The 27,809-nt window shown below is 43.8% G+C and overlaps 1 protein-coding gene across 2 annotated transcripts in view; it reads left to right on the top strand.

The window, feature by feature from the left end:
* PRICKLE2 (prickle planar cell polarity protein 2) overlaps nucleotides 1–27,809 on the top strand; it is a 174,236-nt gene that overhangs the window by 96,204 nt on the left and 50,223 nt on the right. For both annotated transcript variants that reach the window (XM_063703891.1, XM_004035850.5), the window contains exons 3-7: nucleotides 8,855–8,968; nucleotides 11,881–12,018; nucleotides 14,594–14,797; nucleotides 18,608–18,794; nucleotides 24,275–25,147. In XM_063703891.1, the coding sequence (XP_063559961.1) occupies nucleotides 8,855–8,968; nucleotides 11,881–12,018; nucleotides 14,594–14,797; nucleotides 18,608–18,794; nucleotides 24,275–25,147 (1,516 nt within the window). The remainder of the gene's footprint in view (nucleotides 1–8,854; nucleotides 8,969–11,880; nucleotides 12,019–14,593; nucleotides 14,798–18,607; nucleotides 18,795–24,274; nucleotides 25,148–27,809) is intronic.

The following is a 27,809-nucleotide window of genomic DNA, read 5'->3' as shown; positions in this document are numbered from 1 at the left end:
GCAAAGCAACTCATGTGATTCTGAATTATGGTACCGGCTTAGGGCATAACATAATTATTTTCCTTAGTTTGTTCAAACGAAGTTAACTCAACTTGAAAGAAATTCTCTGGCTTCAAATACAAATGGGTGTCGCTTTTGTCACTTCCTCTGAAATAAACAGTATATTGACAGTTATTCCATGCATCCTTTACTTAGCATCTCCACCCACCCCACAGCACTAATCTTTGGTGAAAAAGCAAATGCTTTGATGGAATGAAAGAGAAGCTTAATGAGTTTTCTCTGTTTCCTCTTGAAATCTCACTTGTTTATTCTCTTGCTGTATGTGTCTGTCTAGATCCTCTAATAACCCAGACAGCTAGAAAGGTAAGGTTTGAATACAGCATGCATCCATTCAACAAACACTTATTGAGTATCTAGTACATGCCAGACCCTCTTCTGGGGGTATACAGCAAACACAGTCCTAAGTACTTACATTCTAGAGGGAGGAGAAAGTCAACAAACAAATAGATCATTTGTCAACAACTGATAAGTTCTTTGACAAAAAGCAGATGAAGAGTTTATCAGTTTCAGCACTGTTGGCATTTTGATGGGGATCTTTTGCTGTTGGGGCTGACCCATGTACTGTAGGAAGTTTGGCAGCTTCCCTGGCCTCTATCCACTATATATGCCAAAGCGGCTCCCTCCCCAAGTTGCAATAACAAAAAATGTCTGTAGACATTGTCAAATATCTCTTGGGGGGTATTATTGCCCCCATTTGAGAAGTACTGGGTTGGAAGATAAGGGATAGAGGTGCTAATTTATTAGGATAGTCAAGGAAGGCAGCCAAGGTGGCCATTGAGCAAAGACTGGAAGAAAGGAGGATGACACCATGTAAATATCTGGGGGGAATAACCTTTCAGGCCGAGGGAATGGCTGGTGTAAAGGCCATGAGATGAAAGGAACAGCAAGGAGGTCATTGTGAGCAAAATACCTGAACAAAAGGAATATGGTAAGAGACAGAGTCAGCCAGGTTGTAAGGGGGGGGGGGTCATGGTGCTATAATGAAGACTTTGGCTTTGCATTATAGAGGCATGGGAGATAATCCAGGGTTGTTGTTTTGGGGGGTTTTGAGTTTTTTTGTTTTGTATTGTTTTGTTTTGTTTTTTTGAGATAGAATCTCACTCTGTCACCCAGGCTGGAGGGCAGTGGCGCATTCGCCACTCACTACAGCCTCAACCTCCCAGACTCAAGTGATCCTCCCAGCTCAGCCTCCAGAGTAGCTGAGACCACAGGTGTGCACCACCACAGCCAGGCTGTTTTTTTTTGTTTTTTTTTTAATGTTTCTAGAGGCATGGTCTACCTTTGTTTCCCAGGCCAGTCTCGAACTCCTGGGCTCAAGCAATCATCCTGCCTTAGCCTCGCAAAGTGCTGGGATTGCAGGTATGAGCTACTGCACCCAGACCATCCAGGGTTTTGAGCAGAGCAGCGACACACCCTGGTTTATATTCCAATGGAGTTGTTATTGCTGCTGAATAGAGACTCGACTGCAGAGGCACAAAGGTGAAAGCCGGGTCCAGAAGCAGCCACAACAATAGTTCAGGCGAGCACTTAGTCATAGCTAGACTGGTCCTGCAGGGGTGGTGGAAAATGACTGGATTCTGGATATGTTTTGAACCGACATCCAACAAGAATCACTGTTGAATTAGACATCAAGTGTGAACAAAAGAAAGGAGTCTTTGAAAGATTCTTCTTTGAAAATACTGCAAATGAGCTTTTATTTCTGATTTTGATCCTAATCCTAGGGGAGTTCAACATGATGGAGACATTGTTTAGGCATTAGGCATTAGACTGTTGTTTCCTAAATTGCTTCCTGAGTAAACCAATTAAAATTATAATGTGGGTCTCCAGGAGAAAAGGGAAGGAGCCAAACTTGGTACAATTTCACCTCTTAAATGCCACTTAACGGCACTTTTCTCCTATTGCTTGGGTAATGAAATTCTGGCAAATAGGGGCAAAATGAACACAGGGGCCCTCATGGGCAGCCCATCCCTATTTACTCACAGCTGTGATGCTACCTGATGGTCCTCCAGGTCCCCATTTGGGAACCACTGTGTACTTTTTTAAAGACCACCACGTGCAGCAAATTCAGGCAGCATCTTTCCCTTCTCTGTACAACCTGCCTTTTGAGATGCTCAGGTGCGTTTTAGATATTACCTCCCCGAATTGAGGTAGATTAAACAAGGTTCCAAGCTTCTCAAACTGCAGGTGAGGGGGAACGTGAAATAAAGGATCAGTGTTCGAATTAGTCCCTGGGTTAAGTTGGATTTTATAAAACCTTCCAAATGTATCAGCTCATGTCTGAGATTACACTTCAGGAGGGTTGGCCTTTACCTTGTGGTTGTGTTTGCCTTTTCCTTAAACTAGTGTTTCTCCTGCGTGGTCTGAGGTGTTAAGAGTGCATAGTTCTGGCCTCCTTTTCAGACCCAGAGGGATGAAAATGGCAATCATCTTTAATAAAGGCCTCAGATGATTCTAAAGTATGCTACTGTTTGAAAACCACTGCTGTATCATTTAGGAATTGCATTCACTTCCTAGCAACAGAGTCTGTAAATAAAGAAATAGCTTATTTCTCTCACTCAGAAGTTCAGAGAAAGGCAATCTAGGGTTAGTCTGGTGGCTCCATGGTATAAAAATTTTAAAAATTTTTTGAAGTCCAGGCTCATAACTTTCTTTCCTACTATCCTCAGGTTACAGCTTCCATTCCCATTTGTAAGGTTACTTCATGACACAAGATGGCTGCTGGAGCTCTAGCCATTGTGTTTACATTCCAGACAGGAAGCAGGAAGAAGGGGGAATGGGCAAAAAAAGGTCTTGGCTAACAACTGTCTAGCCTCCTTTAAAAGAGCTTCCCAGAAGTCACACCCTTCCGTGTCATTGGCCAGAATGTGTAAGGCCACATGTAGCTACTAAGGAGCTGCAGAAATATTATTCTTAGCTGAGTATATTGATGCTCTCAGTCAAATGAGGGTATTGTTAAGGAAGAAAAAAAAATGGATATGGCTGGGAAAACTCTGCCACAACTCTCTTACCATCATGCCGTGGTGTTGTGAAAAGACTGTGTAATTTGGAGATTTTTCACTTACTGTCTGTTCATTTTGGCTTTATTTGGGAGCTGTGTGTTGGTTGTGTTCTGGAGAATACCAAAGGAAAATGTGTTCATCGTTTCTGTGGTCAGCCATGCAGACCTATTGGGAATCTACTGTATCTGGGTATGATTTGGTTTTTTCTTCCTTCTTTCCCATCCATCTGCCAGTCTCTTCAGTCTCTTTTTTTCTTGATAAAGGAGAACAGAAGGAGAGGGTGGGGAAGTCAAGCTCAAAGGTGGCTCTCTCACTTTGTAACTATGTGATATTCAATCTGATGAGTGTGAAATACCCACCTCCAGAGTGTGCAGAAGGTTTATGAAATACTGTGTATAAAAACGCTTCAAACCTTACGGTCACTCAGTAAGTCAATAGTTCGATGACCGCTTCCTTCATTCAGATCAGGCTTGTCCAACCCGTGGTCCACAGGCTGCATGCAGCCCAGGATGGCTTTGAATGCGGCCCAAAAGAAATGCATAAACTTTCTTAAAACATTATGAGATTTTTTTTTTTGCAATTTTTTAAAGCTCATCAGCTATCATTAGTGTTAGTGTATTTTGTGTGTGGCTCAAGACAATTCTTCTTCTTCCAGTGTGGCCCAGGGAAGCCAAAATATTGGGCCCCCTCCCCATCTAGATGGTGAAGAACAATTGATTCTGAAATCGGCCAAGAAAGTCTAACTTCTCCTTTGTGGGTTCCTGCTCTAAGAAAATAAGGATGCTTTTGATAAGGAAAATGTTGCCACCCAAAAATGTGAGCACTTTGCCCTTAGGATTTCTTGTTCTTGCCAGAGCTGGTGGAATCCCCTGCTGAATCATATATCTAGGTGTGGAAGGAGACACCTGAAAAATTGGGTGAGGTCCAACAAGTTCTCTTCCCTTTTCTGGGCTTCCTAGATCTCTTGAAGAAAGTGGGAATCCTACCATTTGCCTGGCAACTGCATAATGTTGGTTGTTGTGGGAAAACAGTAGAAAGCTTTAAAACTCACAAAGTGTGTTCCCTGGACTAACAGCAGGACCTGAAGAGGAGTCAGAAATGCAAATGTCCCCATCCCAGGCCTACTAAATTAGAAATCTGTGTTTTAACAGGCCTTCCAGGTGATTCTGATGCAAGCTATAGTTTGAGAACCAGTGCTCTAAATAAAGTGCTTTGCACACTTCTTTATAAAAAAAAATCAGCTTACTTTTCGTACACTTTTCTCCCAAATGCAGAGTCATTGCTTCTGCAGCCTCCATCTTCCTGCCCAGGCAGAAATGCTATCAAACGTGCAGTTCCTTCCAACAAGCCTCATCTTTCCAGCTGGGCGAGGCTTTGCTTTGTAGACTTTATATGCGCGCTGACTAAAGCGCTTGCGATCTGTCTGACACACACTGAAGTTGCTGCCAAACCTTTCCTGTTGCAGAGTTACACCTTAAAGGCCTTCGGTGATTTCATTTTCATAAGCCAGTTTATTGTGTTCAAAATGCTTTTGTTTAGGGGAAAGTTACCTAGTATGATTTCACCTGGGGTGGAATCACAGGGCACCTTTATCTGGGAATGTCTAAATGGAGCAAAGTCTTTAGCACATTCAACAGACGTGCTTTTGAATAAATATGTTCAATACACACAGAATGAAAAATACAGTTATCAGCATAATGGGTAATAGCTTGGTAATGATCATCATTGACAAAATTCTATTGGATTTGCTTATTTACTCCAAAAAATGAACAAGTGAAACATGTTTGGACTAAAATGAACAATCTGCAGGATTTTCAGGGATTGTGCCAAATTTAATTTTTGTAGTGCCAGAAAGTATACTCAGTATTTTCCCATTACCCTTGGTTCACTTGATGTTTGTTTTGGGCCATACAGTAGTTTCATTGTGGAGAATGCCAGAGGAAAATGCAGGCAGCATTCCTGTATCCAGCCAAAGAATTCAGGAGAGCTGTTTCTCCCTCCCTCCCATCCATTAATGCCCTTTGCTCAATGAAAAATTTGGAAAGTCCAGCATCTAAACACCAGGAGGCGACACAAAGCTAACGTTAGAGGGATGCGTTTTTCTCCTGGACTTCAATGGACTTTGAAGAGGATTGGAAGTCCTGAAAGGACTACATCATTCTCCTTCCTCAGAGCAAGCCACATCACCTACCATGTGATATGGGAGTGATTTGGTAGGTTGTTAATTAATATTAACTTATTTATTTTAGAAATGGGGCATCTTGCTACCTAGGTAAGTTCTTAAGTCATCCATCAAATTATTAGTTACCTTGTGAGAAGATACTCTAGCATATTCTATATTTGAGGAATTACTGGAATAATTTTGAGTGGTTATCAGTAGGCTTGAATTATAAAAGTTGACAAAAGATGTCCAGGAAAGGTAGAGTTGTGTTCCCAAAAAGTAGTCACTGCCTCTGTTGACTTCAGAATTCAGTCTTTAGGATGGATCTCAGCACACCGAGGGACTTATTTACTCCTGAGTTTCTCCAGAGTCCTCCATCACTGCTGGCTGCACCTTCACTCAGTCATGTCATGTTGGGATTCATTTATTCTCCAGTTTTCAAAGTATTGAATGTCTTTAATCTCATTTCTGGGTGTGGACGCTGCCCAAGACAGGGTAATCAGGGTCCTTCTCTGGGGAATTTGGAATTGAGAAAAGCGAGTCACTCTAGGACAGACTCTTGAAATGATGCTGTGCAAACTCAAGTGCTGTGGGAAACCTTAACCTTTGAGAAGGTGAGAAGCAGATCTGCAGGAAGAGAAGAGAGCAGAGGTAAGAGGACAGTGGGCTCAGAGAGAACAGAAACTTGGTACAATCACCTTCCAGTGGCATATTCTGTTTCCTCATGAGACCCTTTTATATACATGGCTAAGTTTCTAAAAACAAAAACAAAACAAAACACACACACACACACACACCCCTTTATAACAGTTTGCCATTTTTCCCCTGAAGTCAAACTAGCTTTAATACCATTGTATTCCTTGCAACCTGTTTTTCTTGCTTTGACTAATATAAGTGGCTTCAGGGTTTGGTCTCACTCTACAAGCCAGCAGTGTTGCTGCCCATTCAAAAGTGGGCCTGATGGGGTGGCTCACACCAGTAATCCCAGCACTTTGGAAGGCCAAGGCAGGAGAATAGCTTGAGCCCAGGAGTTCAAGACCAACTTGGTCAACATAGCAAGACCCTGTCTCTCCAAAATATTTTAAAAATTAGCCAGGCATGGTGGCATGCGCTGGTAGTTCCTGCTACTCTGAGGTGGGAAGAGTGCTTAAGCCCAGGAGGTCAAGGCTACAGTGAGCCATGATCGCGCCACTGTACTCCAGCCTGGGTGGCAGAGCAAGACCTAGTCCAGGAAGCATCTGGATTGTTCCATTTACAGTAGGCCAGGCTTGATAGTATAATTATTGTCATGTATTCGTGTTATTTATTTTTATTAAGAGCCACATGCTTGTGCCTACACTCTCATTTAATCATCACAGTCTTATGATGAGTATTTTGAACAGCCACATAACTTGCTCAGGAACCCGGAGATGGGAAACAACAGAGCCTTGACTCGGGATCCAGATCTACCGGCCATGCCCTAGACGGTGCAGGGAAGATTCCAACTTGGGCCAGCCTTAGACAGTATCAGAAAGGGCTTGGTTCAAAGTACCAGTTTAGAAGGGCTCTCAGGCATGACTGTGCTCTAGGCAATGGACAGGGGGTATGTGAGTAATTAGAGGTGATTAAGAGGAGGGTCGATGGAACCGCAACTAGACTCTGCATTTTCAAGCATCCATAGTAATTCATCTCATATTAGCAATTGTCCCTAATGTTCCATAACGACAATGGAAGTTGGGAGAATGACAAAGTAATGATGGAACAAGGCCTTTCTACAAGCAATCTTCTGACTTGGGAGTCAGAAGCCCATTCCCCAAGACATGAGACTGGGCGTGCTTTTTTATACCTGGCCTTTGTCTGATGAGGCATATGGCACAGGGACTTTTCTGAGGATGGAATGCTGTGCAAGTCTCTAATAGGCAAATTGCCAGCTTCTAATCCCAAACTAACTAGTGAGCTGGGCTTTTACTTCTTCTCAGAGTACTGGTCAACAGTGGGCTGTCTTCAGAACCCGGCATCATTCATTCCTGCCCCTGGGCATAGCTCTCTGCCAGCTGCCTATAGGGAGGGGCTTATACAGACCCTGCCTTTGGAAATCTAGCTAGTCTAGGACAAGAATTCTTTTTATAGTTGCCTCTGGGATTTGATTAAAAGGATGATAGGCACATGATGGTTAATGGTTACCATCATTAGTTATGAAAATAAAGATAGCTTTCACATTTTTTAAGGCCTTGTCATTACAAAGCCTTTTCACCTCCTCTTCTAACATTTATGACTTAGTTTCTGGAGATCAAAGTAGACAGAGCTTTCGCACCTCTTCACCCCAGCATTCCCAAAACATGTGTTCATACCCACGGCTCCCTAAATGCAAAGGAATTAGACCAAGTTTAGACCAAGTTTGTAGAATGTAACAAATTTTATTTTTTTCATTTTTGTTTATTTTTTTTGAGAAAGAGTCTCGCTCTGTTGCCCAGGCTGTGGTGTGTTCAAGCAATTCTCCTGTCTTAGCCTCCTGAGTAGCTGGGATTACAGGCATGCACCACCAGGCCAGGCTAATTTTTGTACTTTTAGTAGAGGTGGGGTTTCACCGTGTTGGCCAGGCTGGTCTCAAACTGCCGCCCTCAGGTGGTTCTCCCGCCTGCCTCAGCCCCCCAAGGTGCTGGGATTTCAGGTGTGAGCCACTATGCCTGGCCAAATATGATGACTTTCAGAGCCCTCAGTCTTCCATCTTCTCCATTTGTTGAGTGAATGTCTTGTTTTGCAAGAGGTGGTCATGTTGTTAAATAAGAGATACTTGAGAGTATTTTCCATGATGTCATCTGGGCTTGTGGGTTTTTTTTTTTTTTTTTTTGCCTCTCCTATATAATAACATACCTTCTGTATTAGCCAGTTTTTTCTTTCTCTAGTTTTGCATGTAGCTGAATGGTGGAATGTCTGTTTTCTTTTCTCAGGCAAAATTAGCTGCTTGGTGCTTTCCCCAGTTGTTAGGGTTGAATGAGCCTCATAAAGTACAAGAATATGTCCTAACAGTCGTAAACAGGAATGTTGTGGGATGTGCAAAAATCCTCATGTTAGTGACAATTTTTAATTACATGCTCTGCATCCCAGATTTAGTGAGTCTATTTCTGATGGATGTCAGCTGCTGCCTGCCTTACAAAAGTCTCGAAACCTGGAGGGCTTTAAATGTAGGTGGAGGCTGAGGTACCTAGGGGTTTGCCGAGTGCCAAAGACTGGCTTAAACTCCATTGCCGAGGCAGGTGCTGACATATCCCTTTGGCTAGGGAGGCACGTCACATGCTGGAGACTAACAGAGAAAATGGTAAAGCCAGCTCTCAGGGGAGTCTGCCGAGAAAGCCCTACCCTCTGGTTCACCAGCATGTCTGCTGAATTCTCTGTTTCTAGGAAAATTTACTGGCTTTATTTTTCCCTCATAGAGAGAGGGAAAAATCCCAGATGTGGATGATTTGCCTGACTCTTGCTTTAAGGATGAATTTCTCTGCTTACCATAGGAAACTCATCTGCTGTTGACTTTCATAAAGAGTCAGGACTGCAGAAGTCAGTTACATCCTGCTGGGGGAATCATCTTCCCAGTAAGTGGGAATAGGCACATGGTTTGAGAAATGGGCAAGTCATCTATATGCTTTCTGTCCTTCAGGTACACCAGTACTATAGCTGTCTCCCAGAAGAGAAAGTCCCTTATGTCAACAGTCCTGGAGAGAAACTGCGAATCAAGCAGCTACTACACCAGCTGCCGCCACATGACAATGAGGTAAGGGGCTAGAGGGGACTTATGCAGAATTTTCTTAGTGCCTTCTGTGAATTGTTACCTTTTTCATAATCTGCCACCAATGAGGTAGCCGAAGAAGAACTCTGGCAATTTATTTCAGGTTTCAGCTTCCTTAATTAGAGCCAAAATAAACTGGCCAACAATTTACTTCTAGAGAGTATTACTAAAAAAGCAGAATCTCGTTATAAACTGGATTGACCTCTATGCCTGGCACTACTAGCTATTTGGGGGTAGCCAGGGAGCACTAAAATTCAAAAGCTATGATTCCAAGTTTTCTTACTTGAAGAATATGCCATGTGGGTTGCCTGTGTATTTTGGAGAGATGATTGAGATCCCCTGGACCACTTCAAGTCCTACAAAAGCTTTGTGACTCTCCTGAATTTTCAGCATCATTTCATATTAAATGAGTGTGCAAGTTTTCCACACTACACTGCAGGAGAATTACATGTCCAGATTTGTAGCTTCGAATGCCTGTGTTTTTGTCATGGTGAAGTCTGACTTGCCGAGGTTGTTCTTTGTACTCTTGAAAGTGTGGACTAGCAGACTGTCCTTTTTTCTGAACCCAGAAACATGGCACTGTAAGCGGGCATCTCTTATCCTTGAAATCTGATTGCTCATAAAGAGAAATTTGTAAACATGGTTTTAAAAGATCATTATGCTGGAAGGGAAATCAGTTTACATGCTAGAAATTCATTTTTAGGTATCTGGTTTTTAAAAATAGTAATCCTATGGAACTGAACTGTCTACTTGACTCTGACTGCATTTAAAACAAAAATGTAATTTTTAATTGATAGGAGAAATAACCCCCTTAGAGAGCTGGACACCAGCTTTCTACCAACTCTCCAACCCAGGAGCTGGATCCCAGCAGCTCCGTCCCAGGGGAAATGAGTGCTTTTCAGTCTTATTTTCCCACATTAGAATGAAAGGGGATCATTTGAGAGCCTCAAAAATAAATTTGAGTAAGCAGGACAAAAACTTTAAAACTGAAGCAGTTCCCTAGAAAGAGAGCTATGATCCTCTTTACTGCTGCTTATTTCAGACATCATAAAGCAAATATAAATAATGCTTTCTCCTTTAAAGTTGAGAGCAAGCATTGTAACCTGATGCCTGGTTAACTAATTTGGAAGTGAAAATGCGGGTTTTTACAAGCAGGAAGGGTGTGCCTTCCTTTGAAAGCATGTCCCTAAAATGTCAGTGGTGTAACCATATATTCTGGGCTGTTCAGGTCACTGCAGTTCTCTCTGGGACGTTTACATGGAGACTTTTTTTTTTTTTTTTTTTAACTCTTTTTATTTGACAGAGAGAAGGGATTGGCTCTTCTCTGATTTTAGTGGTTTGTTGTGTTTATGGTTAACTGTGCTTTTATGAAAAGAGACACCATTCAGATTACAATGTCCCATTGGTAGGAATTGTGTGTGTGTGACCCAGTGGGCAGATTTAGCCTATTTGAAATGGCTCTCTTGAAGACAAAGGGTGATTGTGATTCTAAAGTAAATATTTGACCATTTTCTTTTTTGCATAGATAAGACAATTTTGATATCCACAGCTGTCCTGGTTTTCAAATTAGGATGTGACAGTCCTAGTTCAAAGGTTTCCCTCTAACCATCTGTGTAACAAATCATCCAAGCAATTCACTTAACCTTTCTGATGTCCAGATTACTCCAAAGTATAACAGGAGACGGGATTAGGACCGTGTTTCCCAAAGCGTGGTATATACATGACTCTGAGTGTTATGTGGACATGGCAGTAAATGAAACGAAACCACATACTGAGAGAGTTACTGTCTTTTAAGTTGTATTGTATTCCTTGTGATAGAGTAGTTGAATAATCAAGGAGGAAATTTCAATTTAGTGCTAGCAGGTGTCTCATATCTCTCTAACTCACACTGGCCTCCACTTTTAAGTAGGAGCATCAGGGATCTCTGTTTTAGGATTTCCTGCAAGCAAAGTGACCAGCTAGAATCTAACAACATGGTTCTGTTCCCAGTCTATTTAGGTTTCTTCTGGGTTTTTTTGTTTGTTTGTTTGTTTTTGTTTTTGTTTTTACAGGTGATATTGGTTTTCCATTTATAATTATAATATACTTTCTTTTGAAATAAATGCATCCAAGTTTCCAAAAAACTGAGTCAGTATTAAAAACAGCATTGAGTAAATAACAGTGCAAGAATATAGCACAATTCCCAAGGTGTGCATAAGTAAGGGGAGATACTGGATTCAAATTATCTTTAATGTTCCTCCTTTAATTCTCTGAGTTTCTATATTTAACAAGAAGGAAAATGTCTCTTGCAAGTCAACTCAACTGAAGCCTAGCAGGCAGCTTGTTCCTCTCTCTACAAAGATAAACATGCAGAGACTTTTGTGCAGCATCACAGATGCCTGGTCCAACTCCTCAGGCTCACACCTTTGTTTCCCTGTTTTTCCAAAATGAGACGGGAGAACAGAAGCTGTGAACACGTGGACACCTGCTCTGGCTCACTGACTTAGAGTCATTCTTGGTGTCAAGGATCACTTGCATGGGCACATGGAGATGAAAGTATCAGGTTCCTGCAGTTTGGAAGGAGAACTTCTCAGCTCTTTCCTGGCAGCTGAGCCACCGCAGATGATTTGATCTTAACATGGTGAGCAGAGTGAGGCAGTCAGGATAAGGAGCAGGCACCTTTAGCCTGCCCAAGGCTTGGGATCCAGAATTCAGAGCCTTTGGTAAGCTCTTTTGGCTGTCCGCAATCTTAGTAGAGACTCACCTTAAATCTCTCCAAGGCTGTTGTGGTTAAAGTTCAGGCGAGGGCTATAAAACCAAATGAGAGTGTATTTAATGAGAAAACTCAGAGTCATGGGCTTCAGAAATCTTAAGGAGCAAGGGTGACTTTTTCCATGCCATTGTCTGTGTCTATTCAGGTTCGATATTGCAACTCCCTGGATGAGGAAGAGAAGAGGGAGCTGAAGCTTTTCAGCAGCCAGAGGAAACGCGAAAACTTGGGCCGCGGGAATGTCAGGCCTTTCCCAGTCACCATGACAGGAGCTATTTGTGAACAGGTAAGCATGGATTCAGGGGAGTGAAGAGGCATTGTTCTGGCATCTTTTCACCCATTCATTCATCCAACAATTGTTTTACTGAGTGCCTACTATGTGCCTGAGATGCAGTAGTGAACAAAAGACGGGAAAGTTTCATCTTGCCCTTCTAAGGAGTTGGATTGTAGGGGAGGAAGTCAGACAATATATGTAATCAACAAAATAGAAAAAAATACAGCAAGGAAGGAGACTTGAATGTACTGGAAGTGTGGGGAGGCTGCAGTTTTAAGGAAGGTTGATGGGGAAGACCCCACTTAGAAGATCTGAGCAAAGATGTGCACAGATGTGCAAGAGGGAGAGAGTCTTGCAGATTTTAGGGCAGAGGGAATGCTAAGGCAGAAGGAATGACCGGCTTAGAGGCCCTGAGACAGGAGGGTGTCTATTATGTTCAACAGTGAGTTGGCCAATGGGCTGGGGCAGAGGGAGTGAAGGGAGATAATTCAGATAAAGTCAGAGTTCTGGGTGAGCCATTGGAAGAATTGAGCAGAGCAATGGCATGATGGATTTATGTTTTAAAAAGAGACCTTTAGAAAATGGAGTTGGCTTGGGCCATGGGTCAGCCTCCCTCCCAGGATCATCCCAGAACGAGAGCCATTTAAAGGGGAGGTTAATGATCTTCTCCTGAGAATTGAGAGTTCCTTATTGAAGTGCATGAAGCCCTTCCCAGTCATGTTGACAGGAGCTATTTGTGAACAGGTGAGAGTGGGTTCAGGGGAGTGAAGAGGCATTCTCCCTGGGACCTCACTGCGTTCAAGATTCTGGATTTCCTGTCTCCTCTGCTCCTGTTGAGTGCTCAGGGTGTGGTGAAGAAGAGTTTTAGAGACTGCAGGGTGGGAACACACCTTGCCCCACCTCTCAGCTGCCACAGGCTTTCCAGTGCTGATCGTCAGTCTTGGTACTTCTCTAAGTCCTACAGCTTTTTGAACATTCCTATCTAACTCCTTAAGCTCTGCATAGACCCCTTGAGAGCTGAAGATATGTTAACTGGATCAAAGAAGAGGAGGTGGGATGCTGCCCAAGGGAAGCAGATGTCATTTGAGGCCCTTTTTTGAGATTTCAGAAAGGGGTAGAGTGAGAAGGTTCAGTTATATGGGATGGGGGAGCTAATTGACCAGAGATTTGGCAGTGGGATCTTTATTCTTATGAAGTATATCTGGGACCCACCCTTAAGGTACAGGTGGTCAGTGGTTGTGATCTGAGATTCACTGTGCTCCATCCAGGCAAGCTGAAATCCTTGCTCCTCTCAGATCAGTCTCCTGGAACCAGGCAAGCTGAGTTTGCCTAAGGGAGAAGGAAGGTTGGGCATTTTGTGGGCAGGTGCCAAGAATTGTGTAGAATAGTGCCAAGAGTGTGAAGGCAGAAAGAGCTTTCATAAGTTTGACTCATGTTTCTTCCAGATGACCTTGACCGTGTTACTTTCCTTGGTTTTGTCATCTATAGAATGGATGAATGATGACTCGTGTGAGGGTTATATAGGATTATGTCTGCATGCTTTAGCTCTGCTAACATTATCATGGAAGGTAAGGATAACATGATGCCTTTCTTTTGTCCAGTCACATACGTGGATGAGCTCCCACAGACTGTTTGTGAGGTCTTTACTTCATTTTCTAAGATACATTTCAACGCATAGCATGGGAAAGATTTGGAGGTAGCTTCTCTGCTCTTTAGACATTGTCCCCTGAGCTCAGCCGCTCTTGTATGACCCGAGAACTATACTCAACCTGTGAACCTCAAGGCCCATACCATGGTCAGCAAAAGCATCTCCTTAGACCTACTTTCCACACTTTATTCTTCCCTCAGAGTCCCTCAAACCATATTCTTTTTGTCCCAACCCCAACTGTAAGCATAGGTGGCCAGTGATTCTGCCTTGTTTCTTTCAGGATCAAGAGGGAACTTGAGAAAATGAGTGAGAAGGTAGGGAAGGGATAGGAAGAAACTCTTTCCGTAGTTTGGCCTTAGAAGTGGTGCCGTGTCAATCAAGACTATGTAGAAAGATGTTAGACGAAGCAGACTAAAAGCATGCCTGAAAGGCACACAGAGAAGGTAGTTAAAGGTGAGCGTGCTATTATGTACCCACCCTCCCTCCCATATAAGAGTATAGGCCCCACCTCCTCCAAGCCCCGTCCTCCCACCCACCTCCCTCCCCAGCCACTCCTCGTGGTGTTAAACCTGGCTGTGTCTCTGCATGGAGTTTAAAGTATCTAAAAGATAATGAGGCTTTCCTCTGTGCCAGTTTGCCTCCTGCCTGCAGAGCCCCTGTACGTTATTGTGCTAAAAGAGCTTTTCTTTCTTTACCACCTTTGTGATTCCTCATTCTCCCAATGACTTTCTCTCTACATTATTTGTAAGCCTTAGGAAAGGAGAGTTCAGGGAGGACAAGAAAAACCTGCCCTGCTGCCTGTGTAAAGCAGGAAGCGTAGTGACTGCTTTGAACATAAGCACTCAGTAGCCAGCTAATGGTGGTTGTCCTTTATCATTTATGCACAGCACTGGGAGATGGGGGCTAGTGTGACTACTGATGTTTCTGTTTGCCTCACAGTGCGGAGGCCAGATCAATGGTGGAGACATCGCTGTGTTTGCGTCACGCGCTGGCCACGGCGTTTGCTGGCACCCACCGTGCTTCGTATGCACTGTCTGCAATGAGCTCCTGGTGGATCTGATCTACTTTTACCAAGATGGGAAGATATACTGTGGCAGGCACCATGCTGAGTGCCTGAAGCCGCGCTGTGCTGCCTGCGATGAGGTTAGAGCAAACTCCAGCAGGTTTACCTGCCCATCACCCCTTCATTGCACCATAGCCAACACGTGGTCTTCTGGCTTTCTGCACTGAAGAAAGCCATAGGCAACTTCATTTTCTTGCATTAACCCTTTTGGGAGAGAAGCCCCACCCATCCCTGGTTACTAGAATGTCTGGGGTTGCGGCCTGCTTTACTGAGCGTGGAGGTCTCATAGCTTCGTGTTGGGAAGGCAGTTTCTATATCCATGAAGATCCCCAAGTGACATATAACTGGCCCTAAGTAAGTTCAGAACTCTAAAAACAAAACAAAACAAAATTGCATTGTGCATCTTTAGATATTAACCCTAATCTCATGGAATAATCAGTAATGGAGTGCCACTTACATCTTAAAATTGTTTCATTTTCCAAGATTCACTGCTGCAAAATGATTAGAAAAGAGAAGAAAATGGGTAGCATGATTTGATTTTTCTACAGTTTATCAAAGTTCTGAGTGAAAATTCAGGAGGCAGATGTATACTTCATTTGGATGTCTCTGCCCCATGCTCTAAGAAGTACCCTATGTAAGAAAGCAGGATAGAACGCAAAACCTCTGCCTGGCCTTCTTCCCCTACTAGAAGCACACCCTACTGTGTAAGCTGACAGAATAGAAAACCTGGTTTAGCTTTATAAGTTGGGAGCAGAAAAAAGAATGTTCTAAATCTGACCACTTTTATGGGAATAATTTGGGTAAAAGTCCTAGACAGAGGTTTCCTCCTGTGCAAAGGAGTTTTTTGCATCTATCTTTCTCTGTAAATAGCAGTGTGGGAGGTAAGTAACACTCCCCTTTTTCAGCCAGACAGCCTACTGTTACATGGGCATTTCTTTCTTACAAACTACCTACGAGGGACTCACTTTCTAGGAGGAAGCTGATCAGGCTTAACTAATTTGAATTCTAACACTAATGGTGATGTTCTGGAGAGACCTTCTAGAAAGATAGCTGGAAAACTAAATTCAGGTCCAACTCTGTGGTTCTAGAACACCTTTTAACCTTCATGCCTCAGTTTCCACATCTGAAAATTGGTGCTCAGAATACAACTTTGTGTTGTCTAATGGCAATTAGAATATGATTGAAGCACACACTTTGAAATTTGTTTATTGAGATATAATTTGCATAGCATTAAGGACCCTTTTAAAGTAAATAATTCTGTGGATTTTAGTATATTCACAAAGCTGTGCAACCATCACTGCTGATTCCAGACCATTTTCATCAACTAAAGAGAAACTCTTTATCCATTAGCAGTCACTCCTCATTTCCCCCTTTCCCTAGCCCCTGGCAACTTCTAGTCTATTTCTGTCTCTGTGGATTTACATGTTCTGGACATTTCATATAAATGAAATCATATGTGACCTTTCAAGTCTGGTTTCTTTCGTTTAGCATGTTTCCAATGTTAATCCATATTGTAGTATATGTAAGTACTTCATTCCTTTTCATGGCTGAATAATATTCAGTTGTTTGTATGTATCACATTTTGTCTAGCCATGTATCAATTGATGGACATTTAAGTTGTTTCCACTTTTTGGCTACTCTATGCTATGAACAACGCTGCTATGAACATTTATGTACAAGTTTTTGTGTGTACATATATTTTTAGTTCTCTTGAGTGTATACCCAGGAGTGGAATTGCTGGGTCATATGATAATTCTAAGTTTAACTTTTTGAGGGAATGCCAAATTGTCTTCCAAAACAAGTATAACATTTTACATTCCTGCTATCAATGAATGAGGATTCCAGTTTGTCCACTTTCTCACTAATACTTGTTATTATCTGGTTTTTTTTTCATTATAGCTATCGTAATGGGTATGAAGTAGTACCACATTGAGGTTTTGATTCATATTTCCCCAACAGCTAATAATGTTGAGCATCTTTTCATGTGTTTATTAGATATTTGTGTATCTTCTTTTTCAGAGAAATGTCTGAAAAAATTTTTTAATTTAAATTTTTTGACTACCTTTTCAATTGGGTTATTTTTCCCTTTTTTTTTTTTTTTTTTTTTTTAAGACAGAGTCTCACTCTGTCACCCAGGCTGGAGTGCAGTGGCATGATCTTGGCTCACTGCAGCCTCTCCCTCCGAGGTTCAAGCAATTCTCCTGACCGAACCTCCTGAGTAGCTGGGATTAGAAGCATGCACCACCATGCCCAGCTAATTTTTGTATTTTTAGTAGAGATGGCGTTTCACCATGTTGGTGAGGCTCGTCTCAAACTTCTGGCCTCATGTGATCCACCCACCTCAGCCTCTCAAAGCACTGGGATTACAGGTGTGAGCCACTGTACTTGGCCTATTTTTCTCATTATTGAGTTGTAAGAGTGATTTGTATATATTCTGTATACTAGTCCCTCATCAGATAGATGATTGGCAGATATTTTCTCCCATTCTATAGCTGTATTTTCACTTACTCAATGATGTCCTTTGAAGCATAAAGTTTTTAATTTTGATGAAGTCTACTTTATTTTTTGTTGTTTATGCTTTTAGCATCATATCTAAGAAACCATTGCCTAGTTCAAGGTCATAAAGATTTACACCTGTGTTTTCTTCTAAAAGTTTTATTGTTTTTTTGCCCCTAGCTCTTTAACCCCATTTGAATTAATTTTTTTTTTCTTCGAGATGGAGTGTCACCCTGTCACCCAGGCTGGAGTGCAGTGGCACGATCTCAGCTCACTGCAAGCTCTGCCTCCCAGGTTCACGCCATTCTCCTGCCTCAGCCTCCCGAGTAGCTGGGACTGCAGGTGCCCGCCACCACACCTGGCTATTTTTTTTTTTTTTGTATTTTTAATAGAGACAGGGTTTCACTGTGTTAGCCAGGATAGTCTCAATCTCCTGACTTTGTGATCCACCTACCTCGGCCTCCCAAAGTGCTGGGATTACAGGTGTGAGCCACCGCACCCAGCCTTGAGTTAATTTTTATGTATGATGTAAGGTAGGAGTTTGAATTCATTATTTTACATGAGGCTCTCCTGTTGTCCCAACTCTCTTTGTTGAGAAAACTATTCTTTTCCCGACGGAATGGTCTTGGCCTCCTTTTCAACAATTAATTGACCATGTATGTATGAGTTTAAATCTGGATACCTATTCATCTATATGCCCAGCCTTATGCCAGTGCCATACTGGTTTGATTACTGTAGATTTATAGTAAATTTTGAAATCTGTGCTTTGAAATTTTAAAAACTCTATATTGGGGGAAAATGCAAACACTTGTGAGGGCCTGGCAGGTGCTGTAAATGAAGGTGACTTATTTTAAGGCAATAGGGAAGGGTGAAGAATATGACAAACTGGAGAACTTGCCACTCATTAGAAAGCAGCAGCCTCTCTTCTTAGCTCTAGTTTATTATTGCCATGTAGGAATGTGCACTGAGCATTGCAAATGTTGTGTTTTCAAAAGATAAACCAGGATTACAAGTGTTAATATGATATTTTCCATTTAAAAAAATAATATGGCCAGGCCAAATGAAGCAGATATGTATGTCCAATGTGCCTGTGAGCTGTCAGTTTTTGATCCTGCCTTATATTCTCCAGGGTAGAACATTCTTTCTCTTATTAAATGTGGTTAAGTTAATTACTGGCTAGGCCAGAAATCATGTTTAATTATGCTTTAGGTAAATCCATGTATATGAACTGATATACATACAGAATAAACATATCCATATGGATTTTTGTTTAATTATTTGTGAGTAGGATCTGCTTTCTTACCCTTCTAGTTCAAGGACCCCATAGCTGTCTTCCTTTAAAATATGTTCTGGATGGCTTTTACACACTGACCATTTGGCTTCCCCATCTCCAGATCATCTTTGCAGATGAATGCACAGAAGCTGAGGGGCGACACTGGCACATGAAACACTTTTGCTGCTTCGAGTGTGAGACAGTGCTGGGCGGCCAGCGCTACATCATGAAGGAGGGAAGACCCTACTGTTGCCACTGCTTCGAGTCCTTGTATGCAGAATATTGTGACACCTGTGCCCAACATATAGGTGAGGCAATATTTGGCAGTCAGCTTGGTCCTTCTGTGATGCGGTCACCTTTGTTTTGGGTGTAGTTAAAATATCTTTGATTGCAAGTGTTAGAAACCCAACTCATCCTAACTTAACTGAAAAAGGGAATTTCTTGATTCACAACACTAGAAAGGCCAAGAAGTATACTAGCTTCAGATAGGGGTGGATCAAGGGTTCAGACAAAACCGATTTTTTTCTCTGTATCTCTGCTTAATTTGCCTTCTGTTAACATCATTTGGGAGAAGCTGTCTTCACCTAATGGTCGAGATGACTCACTAGTGATACTAGTCTTAGTATTTGCATTCTCAAAAGGAGAGGAACTGTGTCTCTTCCAGTTTTCAGGTCAGTTTTTCCAAATAAGAATCTTTTCAGCCTTGCTTTGGTCAAGGGCCCACCTCCAAGTGGGGACTATGTGCCATACAGTCCCACATCCGAGGCTCAGGGCAGTAGGGGAAGCTCAGAAGGAAAATCTAAACAGATATCTTCCATAGCCTCCTTGGGACAAGTTGGGGATTTGCAGAGGAGGAACCAAAGTGGTCTCTAGGTGGGGAGGGATTGTCAAGGAAACCCAGTGGCTTCTGGCAAGTATGTCTTTAAAAAAAAAAAATTAGCAAAAGCTACTCCAGCCAAATGCAAAGCAAATGAACCTCAAATAGTCCATAAACTATTAACTCCCCCAATAAGTGGCAGATCTGAGATGGTGAAAATCATTTCCCCTCTGCAAATACCCAATTTGTTCAACCCTTTAACGCTGTTCCAGATCATACTGCGCTGTGGCTTATTCATTCAACTTGCCTTTTCTGGCACCTTGGGAAGGAGCCAACCTTGGGGGGAATAAAAAAGTTGGCAGTGGCTGAATGTCTGTGAGATCACAGCCGGATCATCCAGTGGCTTGTGCAATCCCAAGAAGTCTGTTCAGAAGCTGCCAATTTCTTACCTAGAGTGAGGAGATACAGAGATAATCCATTTTGGAGCCCATTTTGCCCCACTTAAAAGGTTTTATCAGGACCAAAAAAAGTGGCTTTGTTTTCTTGGTTCATAAGAAGTGATGTATTCAAATAAAAAATTAGCTAGTATTTGGAGAGCTCTGTGCGCTGATAAAAACCCTGGCTTTGTGGACAAGACACCTAGCGTGTGCTCAACAGTGCTTTGTTATTGGGCATTCTTGTCCCACATACTCAGGCCTGGGCTTAAGCTCTGCTGTGAAGACCTCTGTTCAGCTGCATTTCCTTCTGGGGGCTTAGGTGATGGCAAATTCCCCATCCCCTAACCCCTAAAAACCTCACCCCTCTCACAGCCTGTTGCTTCAACTCAGTACCCAGGAGCTTTCATGTCTCACAAGATCAAAGTAGTCAAACAGATAAACCTTCTTTTTGCTAAGAGTTAGGAAATGCGAAGATCAATTGTGACAAGTGGCAAGACGTGTGTGGAAGGGGAGAGGTAGGACAGTGTCAGGGAAAGTGGTGCAATGTCTTGACTCAGTATTGCCCAACCGAGGATTCAAGTCTGCAAGTGCACACTTGCTCAGATGAGAGGGGCCATGTGTGCAGAATACCAGTCCATGGCAACAATACCCCTTCCCATCCATATTTCTGTTTTTCCTGTTTCTGTCCTTGGAGGCTAAGAGCCTCTCCAGAAACTGCCACTTAGAATTTTTGCTCAGTACTTGGCAGAGAGAAAAATCTCTCTGTTGCTGCAGCATGTACACCTCAGATGGCCCCTCGGTTTTCTTCTCTTACGGTCGCCCTTTGGCTGCCCAGCACATTTATTGGCATTCTCTCCTCCTTTCCTATTAAATCCATAAAAGGGTGTCAGTGTTTTATCAGAAAAGGTGACCATGGTGGCCTGCAGTATTATTGCTGCTGTAGTTAAAATGCTGTCCCTAATGTTTGTTTTAAATCCACTTTTTTACCAAACATAATTTTCCTGTGACAGTGAAAGAGCACACTCTATATAGCATGCATACCTCAGTCACTGGGTGCTTTGCCTCTGACCATACTGTACATATATTCCATATTTATACAGCCGCTCAGAGCAGGCCCTGCGTCAGGCAGCCGTTGCTAGGGCAACGGTACTTTTGCTTGTGCACAGCAGAGTAAACAGTCCTATAAACAGACCGAGGCTGTGGTAGCAGTAGACACACACACCCTCCAAGAAGTACTTAAAGGGCTTAGAGAAGGAATAAAAAAAGAACGCTTAGATGTCGAACAGCAGAGCCCTTTTCCAGATGTTTAGAGTTCAGGAGCAGTTCAGAGGACCATCTGACATCGATGTTTATCGGGGACCACGTTCTGCTGCCTGCCAGGCCGCTTTATGATATGCCTCCCCTCCACTCTCCCAAACTGAGCCCTTTCTTCCATGAGGCCCCCATCCCAAGGAACTAGGCCCTTGCTGCTGCATCTGAGCATGTGTCCTTGCCAAAGCGTGGAGAAGCAGCTGGTGGCAGACAGACCAGAGGGACTGGACTTCCTGTGTACCTCTAACAGGGAGTGGGGATAGCCGCAGCTGCTCTGGATGCTGTGCTGATTAGAGCTCACCAAAGGACCCAGGGATGCCATCATGAGCTCTCTGCACTCTTGGCATTTGAGAAAGGGAGTGAGAAGAAGGAGGAGGAAGAAGGAGGGTGGGAGAGGGCAGGAGAGACAGAGCAGCCTCCTAGTTATTTCTTGGACTGCATCTGGGCAGTGACCCTCAGCAAAGAGAGAGACAGGCTTTCAGACCTAATGCAATAAAAGAAGAGTGGTCAGTAGGCCCAGTTCTCAGCACTCCATGCATGTTAACTCAATTACCAAGTACTATGATTATCCCCATTGTACTGATGGGGAGACCAAAACAAAGAGAAATGAAGCAATTTGCCTAGGGTCACACAGCTGGAATGCAGCAGAGTCAAGATTTGAACCCAAGCAGATGGCCTTCAGCATCTTTACAACCAGCTGCTGTGGGATGGAACTGGGATTTGAACCTGTGTTCATCAGAGTCCTGAAGGCTTATGCTTAACTTCTACAGAGTCCCGTGTCCCTGTGATGTCTGCCTCGGCTTTCTCCCAAGGGTCTGGGGAGGAAGTGTCCATGGCGCTCGGGGTTGTCTGTTTCTAGCCCCGCCCCAGCTGGTTATTTCTCACTCTGCTGGGGAGCACTGGTGCTGTAAGAAATGGAGTTGATCCGTCTCAAAAAAAAAAAAAAAAAAAAAAAGATGGAGTTGATTCAGTTGATTCACACAGTTTCCTCTCTCCCACATGGGGTGACCCTTGTGGCTGCTCCTATCCCTATAAAAAAAATCCCCTCTTAGTCTCTAAGGCCAGGTTTCAAAATGAAAAGAGAACCCCATAGTTTGGGAAAGAGTTAACAGGAGAAGAATTGCCCTCATTCCTCTCTCCCTGGGCTCCATAGACACAAAAGTGAGTCAGGGAGGAGAAAGATAGGCTGCTTGGGCCGGTGGCCTTTTGTTCTTGCAATTCTCTTCTTCTCCCTAATTTCTTGTTCATTGCCTCTTTAGACAAGTCTCCAGAAGTTCTTCCTTGAAAGTCCAGGCTCAGGAACTCTCAGCCACTGAAGATAAAGGCCACATTAGTCCTTTTTTCTGGGAAGCCGTGTATCATTACGCATCAGGAGAATGCAAGGGTCCTGGTCCACCCTACAGTCATAGCTTGAGGCTATATTCCCAGCAGGCTCTCCCCATGGGAGGGGGCCCCAGCAGCTCCCAGTTTCCATTCTGCCAGTTTTACAGCTGCTATAAAAAGAGCCTGCTGTGTGACTGCCTTAGCAAAAGTCCTGCCTTAGAAAAAGCAGTGAGAGGTGTTGGCTTAGTGCAGGTCACTTGCCCACCCCTGAATCAGTCCCTGGGTGCCAGGAGAGCAGATTTTTTTTGCTGGCCTATGTTGGGCCCCAGATCAGCTTTTGCCCCACCAAAAGCTCACGGCCTGAAGATGGCAGGGAAATGGTGTCCCACAGGGAGAGGAAGTCCTATAACCAGAAGAGGGCAGAGATAATGAGAAGGCAGAACCCCTGGGGCTGTGGGAGTCTCCCTTAGTATGCAGTGTGGCCAGGCTATATAAACCTGGCGCAGTCCTGTCACAGGGAGGAATCGTACCTCTTCCTTTCCTGATGAAATTAAGCAAAGGGTACTTATGCTCCCAGAGGGGCAGTAACTTTGGCAATACCGTGTCTAGGTTTTTCTTTACCAAAAGCAGATTTTTCCTTAACAAGAGTTGAAATCCACATTTTTATTTCCCACTAAGTCTGTTGAGACTGCTTTAACGGAATAGCACAGACTGGGTGGCCTCTGAGTAACAGAAATGTATTGCTGACAGTTCTGAAAGCTGGGAAGTTCAAACTCAAGGCACCAGCAAATGCAGTGTCTGCTGAGGGCCTGTTTTTTGTTTCCCTGGATGGTACCTTCTGGCAGAGTCATCATATGGTGGAAGGAGCAAACAGGCTCCCTTGGGCCTCTGTTATAAGGGCACTAATCTCATTCATGAGGTCTCCACTCTCATGGCCTAGTCACCTCCCAAAAAGCTCCATCTCCTAATGCCATCACTTTAGGATTTAGGAGTTCAACTTAGGAGTTTTGAAGAAAACATTCACCATAGCATCCACTAAGTTGCTGCTGTGACTTACCCATTGGAATAGCATATGCTAGTAATGGGATTCACTCGATCTATCTATACACAAAGAGCCCTGTCATACACCAGGCCATGTTCCAGGTCCTGGAGATGCTGTAGAAACTCAATGAGTCTGTCCTCATAGAGCTTCACTTTTAGCGGGGGAGAGAAATAATAAACAGATGCATATATATACTGTTGCAATGTAAAGCGGTATTAATGCTATCAAGAAAACTCCAGCAGGTAAGGGTGGAGAGTAATGGAGAATCACTATTTAGTGTGGATAGGAAGACTTCTCAGAGGAGTTGGCTTTTGAGCAGATGCCTAACTAGAGTGAAGGAGATAGTGCCAATGTCATGGTTGAGAATAAGACTTCCTGGGTACAGATCTCGTCTCTGGTTCCTAGTTATGTTACCCTGCGCAAGTTACTTAGCCTCATCTGCCTCTATTTTGTCATGTGAAAACTGCAAGTAATATTAGAAAGCTAGCTCAAGGAGCTGAGTGATTAAATGAGTTTACATATATAAAGCTCTTAAAGCAGTACATGATCATACGTTAATATTACTATTGCTATTTGTCAGGGGGAAATGTGTCCCAGGCAGAAGGATTCATAGACAAGCCATTTTAACCTAGAGTCTTTGTGCTTGGAGCAAATGAGTTAAGGTGCATACTGGTACAACAAGGAGTTCTCGTAATAGGACATGAATACCATTTACATAAGGGTCTGATTGTTGATTTATTGACAGTTTATCCTGCCGCACCTGGAATCCTGAGACAAACCAAGGTGCTATGTGTTTCACGTCCCAATGCAGAGCTCTGAGCAGCTCCTCAGCCTCTCCAATGTCTCTCATTTTTTTAGGTATCGACCAAGGTCAAATGACCTATGACGGCCAACATTGGCATGCCACTGAGACCTGTTTCTGCTGTGCTCACTGCAAGAAATCCCTCCTGGGGCGGCCATTCCTCCCGAAGCAGGGCCAGATATTCTGCTCACGGGCCTGCAGTGCTGGGGAAGACCCCAATGGTTCTGACTCCTCTGATTCCGCCTTCCAGAACGCCAGGGCCAAGGAGTCCCGGCGCAGTGCCAAAATTGGCAAGAACAAGGGCAAGACGGAGGAGCCCATGCTGAACCAGCACAGCCAGCTGCAAGTGAGTTCTAACCGGCTGTCAGCCGACGTAGACCCCCTGTCACTGCAGATGGACATGCTCAGCCTGTCCAGCCAGACACCCAGCCTCAACCGGGACCCCATCTGGAGGAGCCGGGAAGAGCCCTACCATTATGGGAACAAGATGGAGCAGAACCAGACCCAGAGCCCTCTGCAGCTCCTCAGCCAGTGCAACATCAGAACTTCCTACAGTCCAGGAGGGCAAGGGGCTGGGGCCCAGCCCGAAATGTGGGGCAAGCACTTCAGCAACCCCAAAAGGAGCTCATCACTGGCCATGACAGGACATGCTGGCAGCTTCATCAAGGAATGCCGAGAAGACTATTACCCGGGGAGGCTGAGATCTCAGGAGAGCTACAGTGATATGTCTAGTCAGAGTTTCAGTGAGACCCGAGGCAGCATCCAAGTCCCCAAATATGAGGAGGAAGAGGAAGAGGAAGGGGGCATGTCCACTCAGCAGTGTCGGACCCGTCATCCCATCAGTTCCCTGAAATACACAGAGGACATGACGCCCACAGAGCAGACCCCTCGGGGCTCCATGGAATCCCTGGCCCTGTCTAATGCAACAGGTAGGTTCTGTTCACCTTGAAAACAGATAGCAAGGGGGTAGTGTCTGGGTGACTGGATGCTGGTCCCCAGGAATTTTTTTTTTTTTGAAATGGAGTCTCGCTCTGTCCCCCAGGCTGGAGTGCAGTGGCACGATCTCCGCTCACTGCAAGCTCCGCCTCTCGGGTTCACGCCATTCTCCTGCCTCAGCCTCACGAGTAGTTGGGACTACAGGCGCCCGCCACCATGCCTGGCTAATTTTTTGTATTTTTAGTACACACGTGTTTCACCGTGTTAGCCGGGATGTTCTCGATCTCCTGACCTCGTGATCCACCTGCCTTGGCCTCCCAAAGTGGTAGGATCACAGGCATGAGCCACCGTGCCCAGCCTGGTCCTCCGGATTTTAATGTTGTTTCTGCCACGTGCCCTCTTCTAATAGGCTGCTGACGAAGGTAAACCCAAGTTTGAGATGGCTTCTATCTTTGATGGACTTCCCTGTAAACAAAGCCTGAGACAGGTCCAGATGCCTGTGATGTACTGAGGGAGTGCTCTCAGGAGAAGGGGAGTGAGAGAAAGAGGACAGAGCATGGGGAGGAGCCAAGTGAGGAATGGTGTCTTCACTGGGGTCTGGCTTCTGCCTGATCCCACAGGGGACTCTGATGGATGAGTTGCACTATAGAGTCAATTGCTTCTTGTGACGAAGGGGCTGATGTTTTGTACCATCGTGTTAGTTGGTCATCAGCTTTGGGCTGCTGAGGAGTGACAAGGGGATGAGATAGTAGATGTGGGCTTGGGGCAAGGCAGCTCCTGTTGGCCAAAGGCAGCATTAAAGAAAGAAAATACTATGGTCTGAATGTTTTCCCCAAAATTCTTAAGTTAAGATCCTAAATCCCAAAGTGATGGCGTTAGGAGATGGGGCCTTTTGGGAGGTGACTAAGTCATGAGAGTGGAGACCTCATGAATGGGATTAATGCCCTTATAAAAGAGGTCCAAGGGAACTTGTTTGCCCCTTGTACCATATGAAGGTGGAGAAGGTGTAGCTGTGAGCTGATGGCAGTACTCACAGCACCTGGAGCCCAGTTGCCCCAGCGTGGTGCTGCCTGGGGCACCAAAGCATCCATGACAGCTTCTGAGACTGTTCTGAACCTGTTTCTCACCAGGGAACTGGCTTCAAAGTGCAGATAAAGACATAAGAAATGTCTGGCTAGACAAGGAGAAGACAGGCAGGCAGAAAAGAACAGAAGTAGAGAGAGAGAGATAATGGCATGCTTCTCTCTCCAGTGAAGTTGTCCAGCTGGTTTTGTGTGCATGGGAAGACTGATGTTGGCCAGGCATGGTGGCTCATGCCTGTAATTCCAGCACTTTGGGAGGCCAAGGCAGGAGGATCACTTGAGGCCAGGAGTTTGAGACCAGCCTGGGCAACATAGTGAGACTCTGTCTCTACAAACATATGTGTGTGTATATATATAAAATATATAATGTGTGTATATATATCATATATAATATATATTGTGTGTATATATAATATATAAATATATATGATATAATATATACAAATATATTATATATATATATATAAATTAGCTGGACTTGGTGGCACATGCTCATAGTCCCAGCTACTTAGGAGACTAAAGCAGGAGGATCATTTGAACCCAGGAAGTTGAGGCTGAACTAAGCAATGATCCCACCTCTGCACTCCAGCCTGCGCAGCAGAGTGACAACCTGTCTCTAAAAAAAAAAAAAAAAAAAATTTAATATTATTTATTTAATATTTTAAACATTATTTAAAAAATATTTTTAAATGTGGGAAAAAATAGAGTAACGTAGATTTTCTCTGTGATAGTGCTACTTAAAGCAGAATCTGAGGATAACACTGGCTGAGAACTATCACCCATCAGCAGCGAGATTAGTACTGAAACTGGAAGTGTTAGAAACTTACAGCAGTTCGATGTTGCAGTGCCATCCAAGTGCGTTTTCAGCAGGCTTGTCTTATTGATCAGGATATAGACCCATCAGGGTGTTATAGAACTCACATACTGAGCTCTTTGTGCTTTGTGCTGTGTCTCAGACATGCTCAGCGGGGCCATATGTCGGTCCACAAGGGATTGAAAATGAAAACAAACTGGTCCTTCACCACTGATAGCTTGAGAAGAGTAGCGCTCTAAGATGTGCTAAGTATATCTGCCCCTTTGTGGGCAAGGTACCAGAGGAGGGAGATATACGTCTGCCCCTTACAGCAAGGATTCCATAGCCGGTGGTGTCTGGATAGAGACTGTGATAATGTTAGCCCCATTTGAAGGCGACGGCCACTGCTCAGCTCCAGCTGCTTGTTGCCGTGTGCTGGGATATTTATGTATCCACCTAACCTTTATATAGCTCTTGCAATGTGTCAAACATTGTTCTGAGCACGTCATAAATATTAGCTTGCTTAATTACATTGTCATAACACTGTGAGGGAGGAATATTGTTATGATTCTCATTTCAGAGTTGAAGAAACAGAAATGGAGAGGTTGAGGGACTCACCCAAAGTCACTCAGCTTTTAGAGTGGTAGAGCAGGGATTTGAACCTGTGCATATGATTTCAGAACCTTGCTCTTAATCACACCGGGCTGCCAGTCTAATACGAGCCCCATCCTGTCAGATCTTCCAGTTTTTCCAGAGAAGTTAAAAATGTGGATTTTTTAA

This window comes from Gorilla gorilla, chromosome 2, assembly GCF_029281585.2.
Source record: "Gorilla gorilla gorilla isolate KB3781 chromosome 2, NHGRI_mGorGor1-v2.1_pri, whole genome shotgun sequence".
Lineage (NCBI taxonomy): Eukaryota > Metazoa > Chordata > Mammalia > Primates > Hominidae > Gorilla > Gorilla gorilla.
The sequence above is the reverse complement of the archived record's forward strand: the minus strand, read 5'-3'. Positions and strand labels throughout refer to the sequence as shown.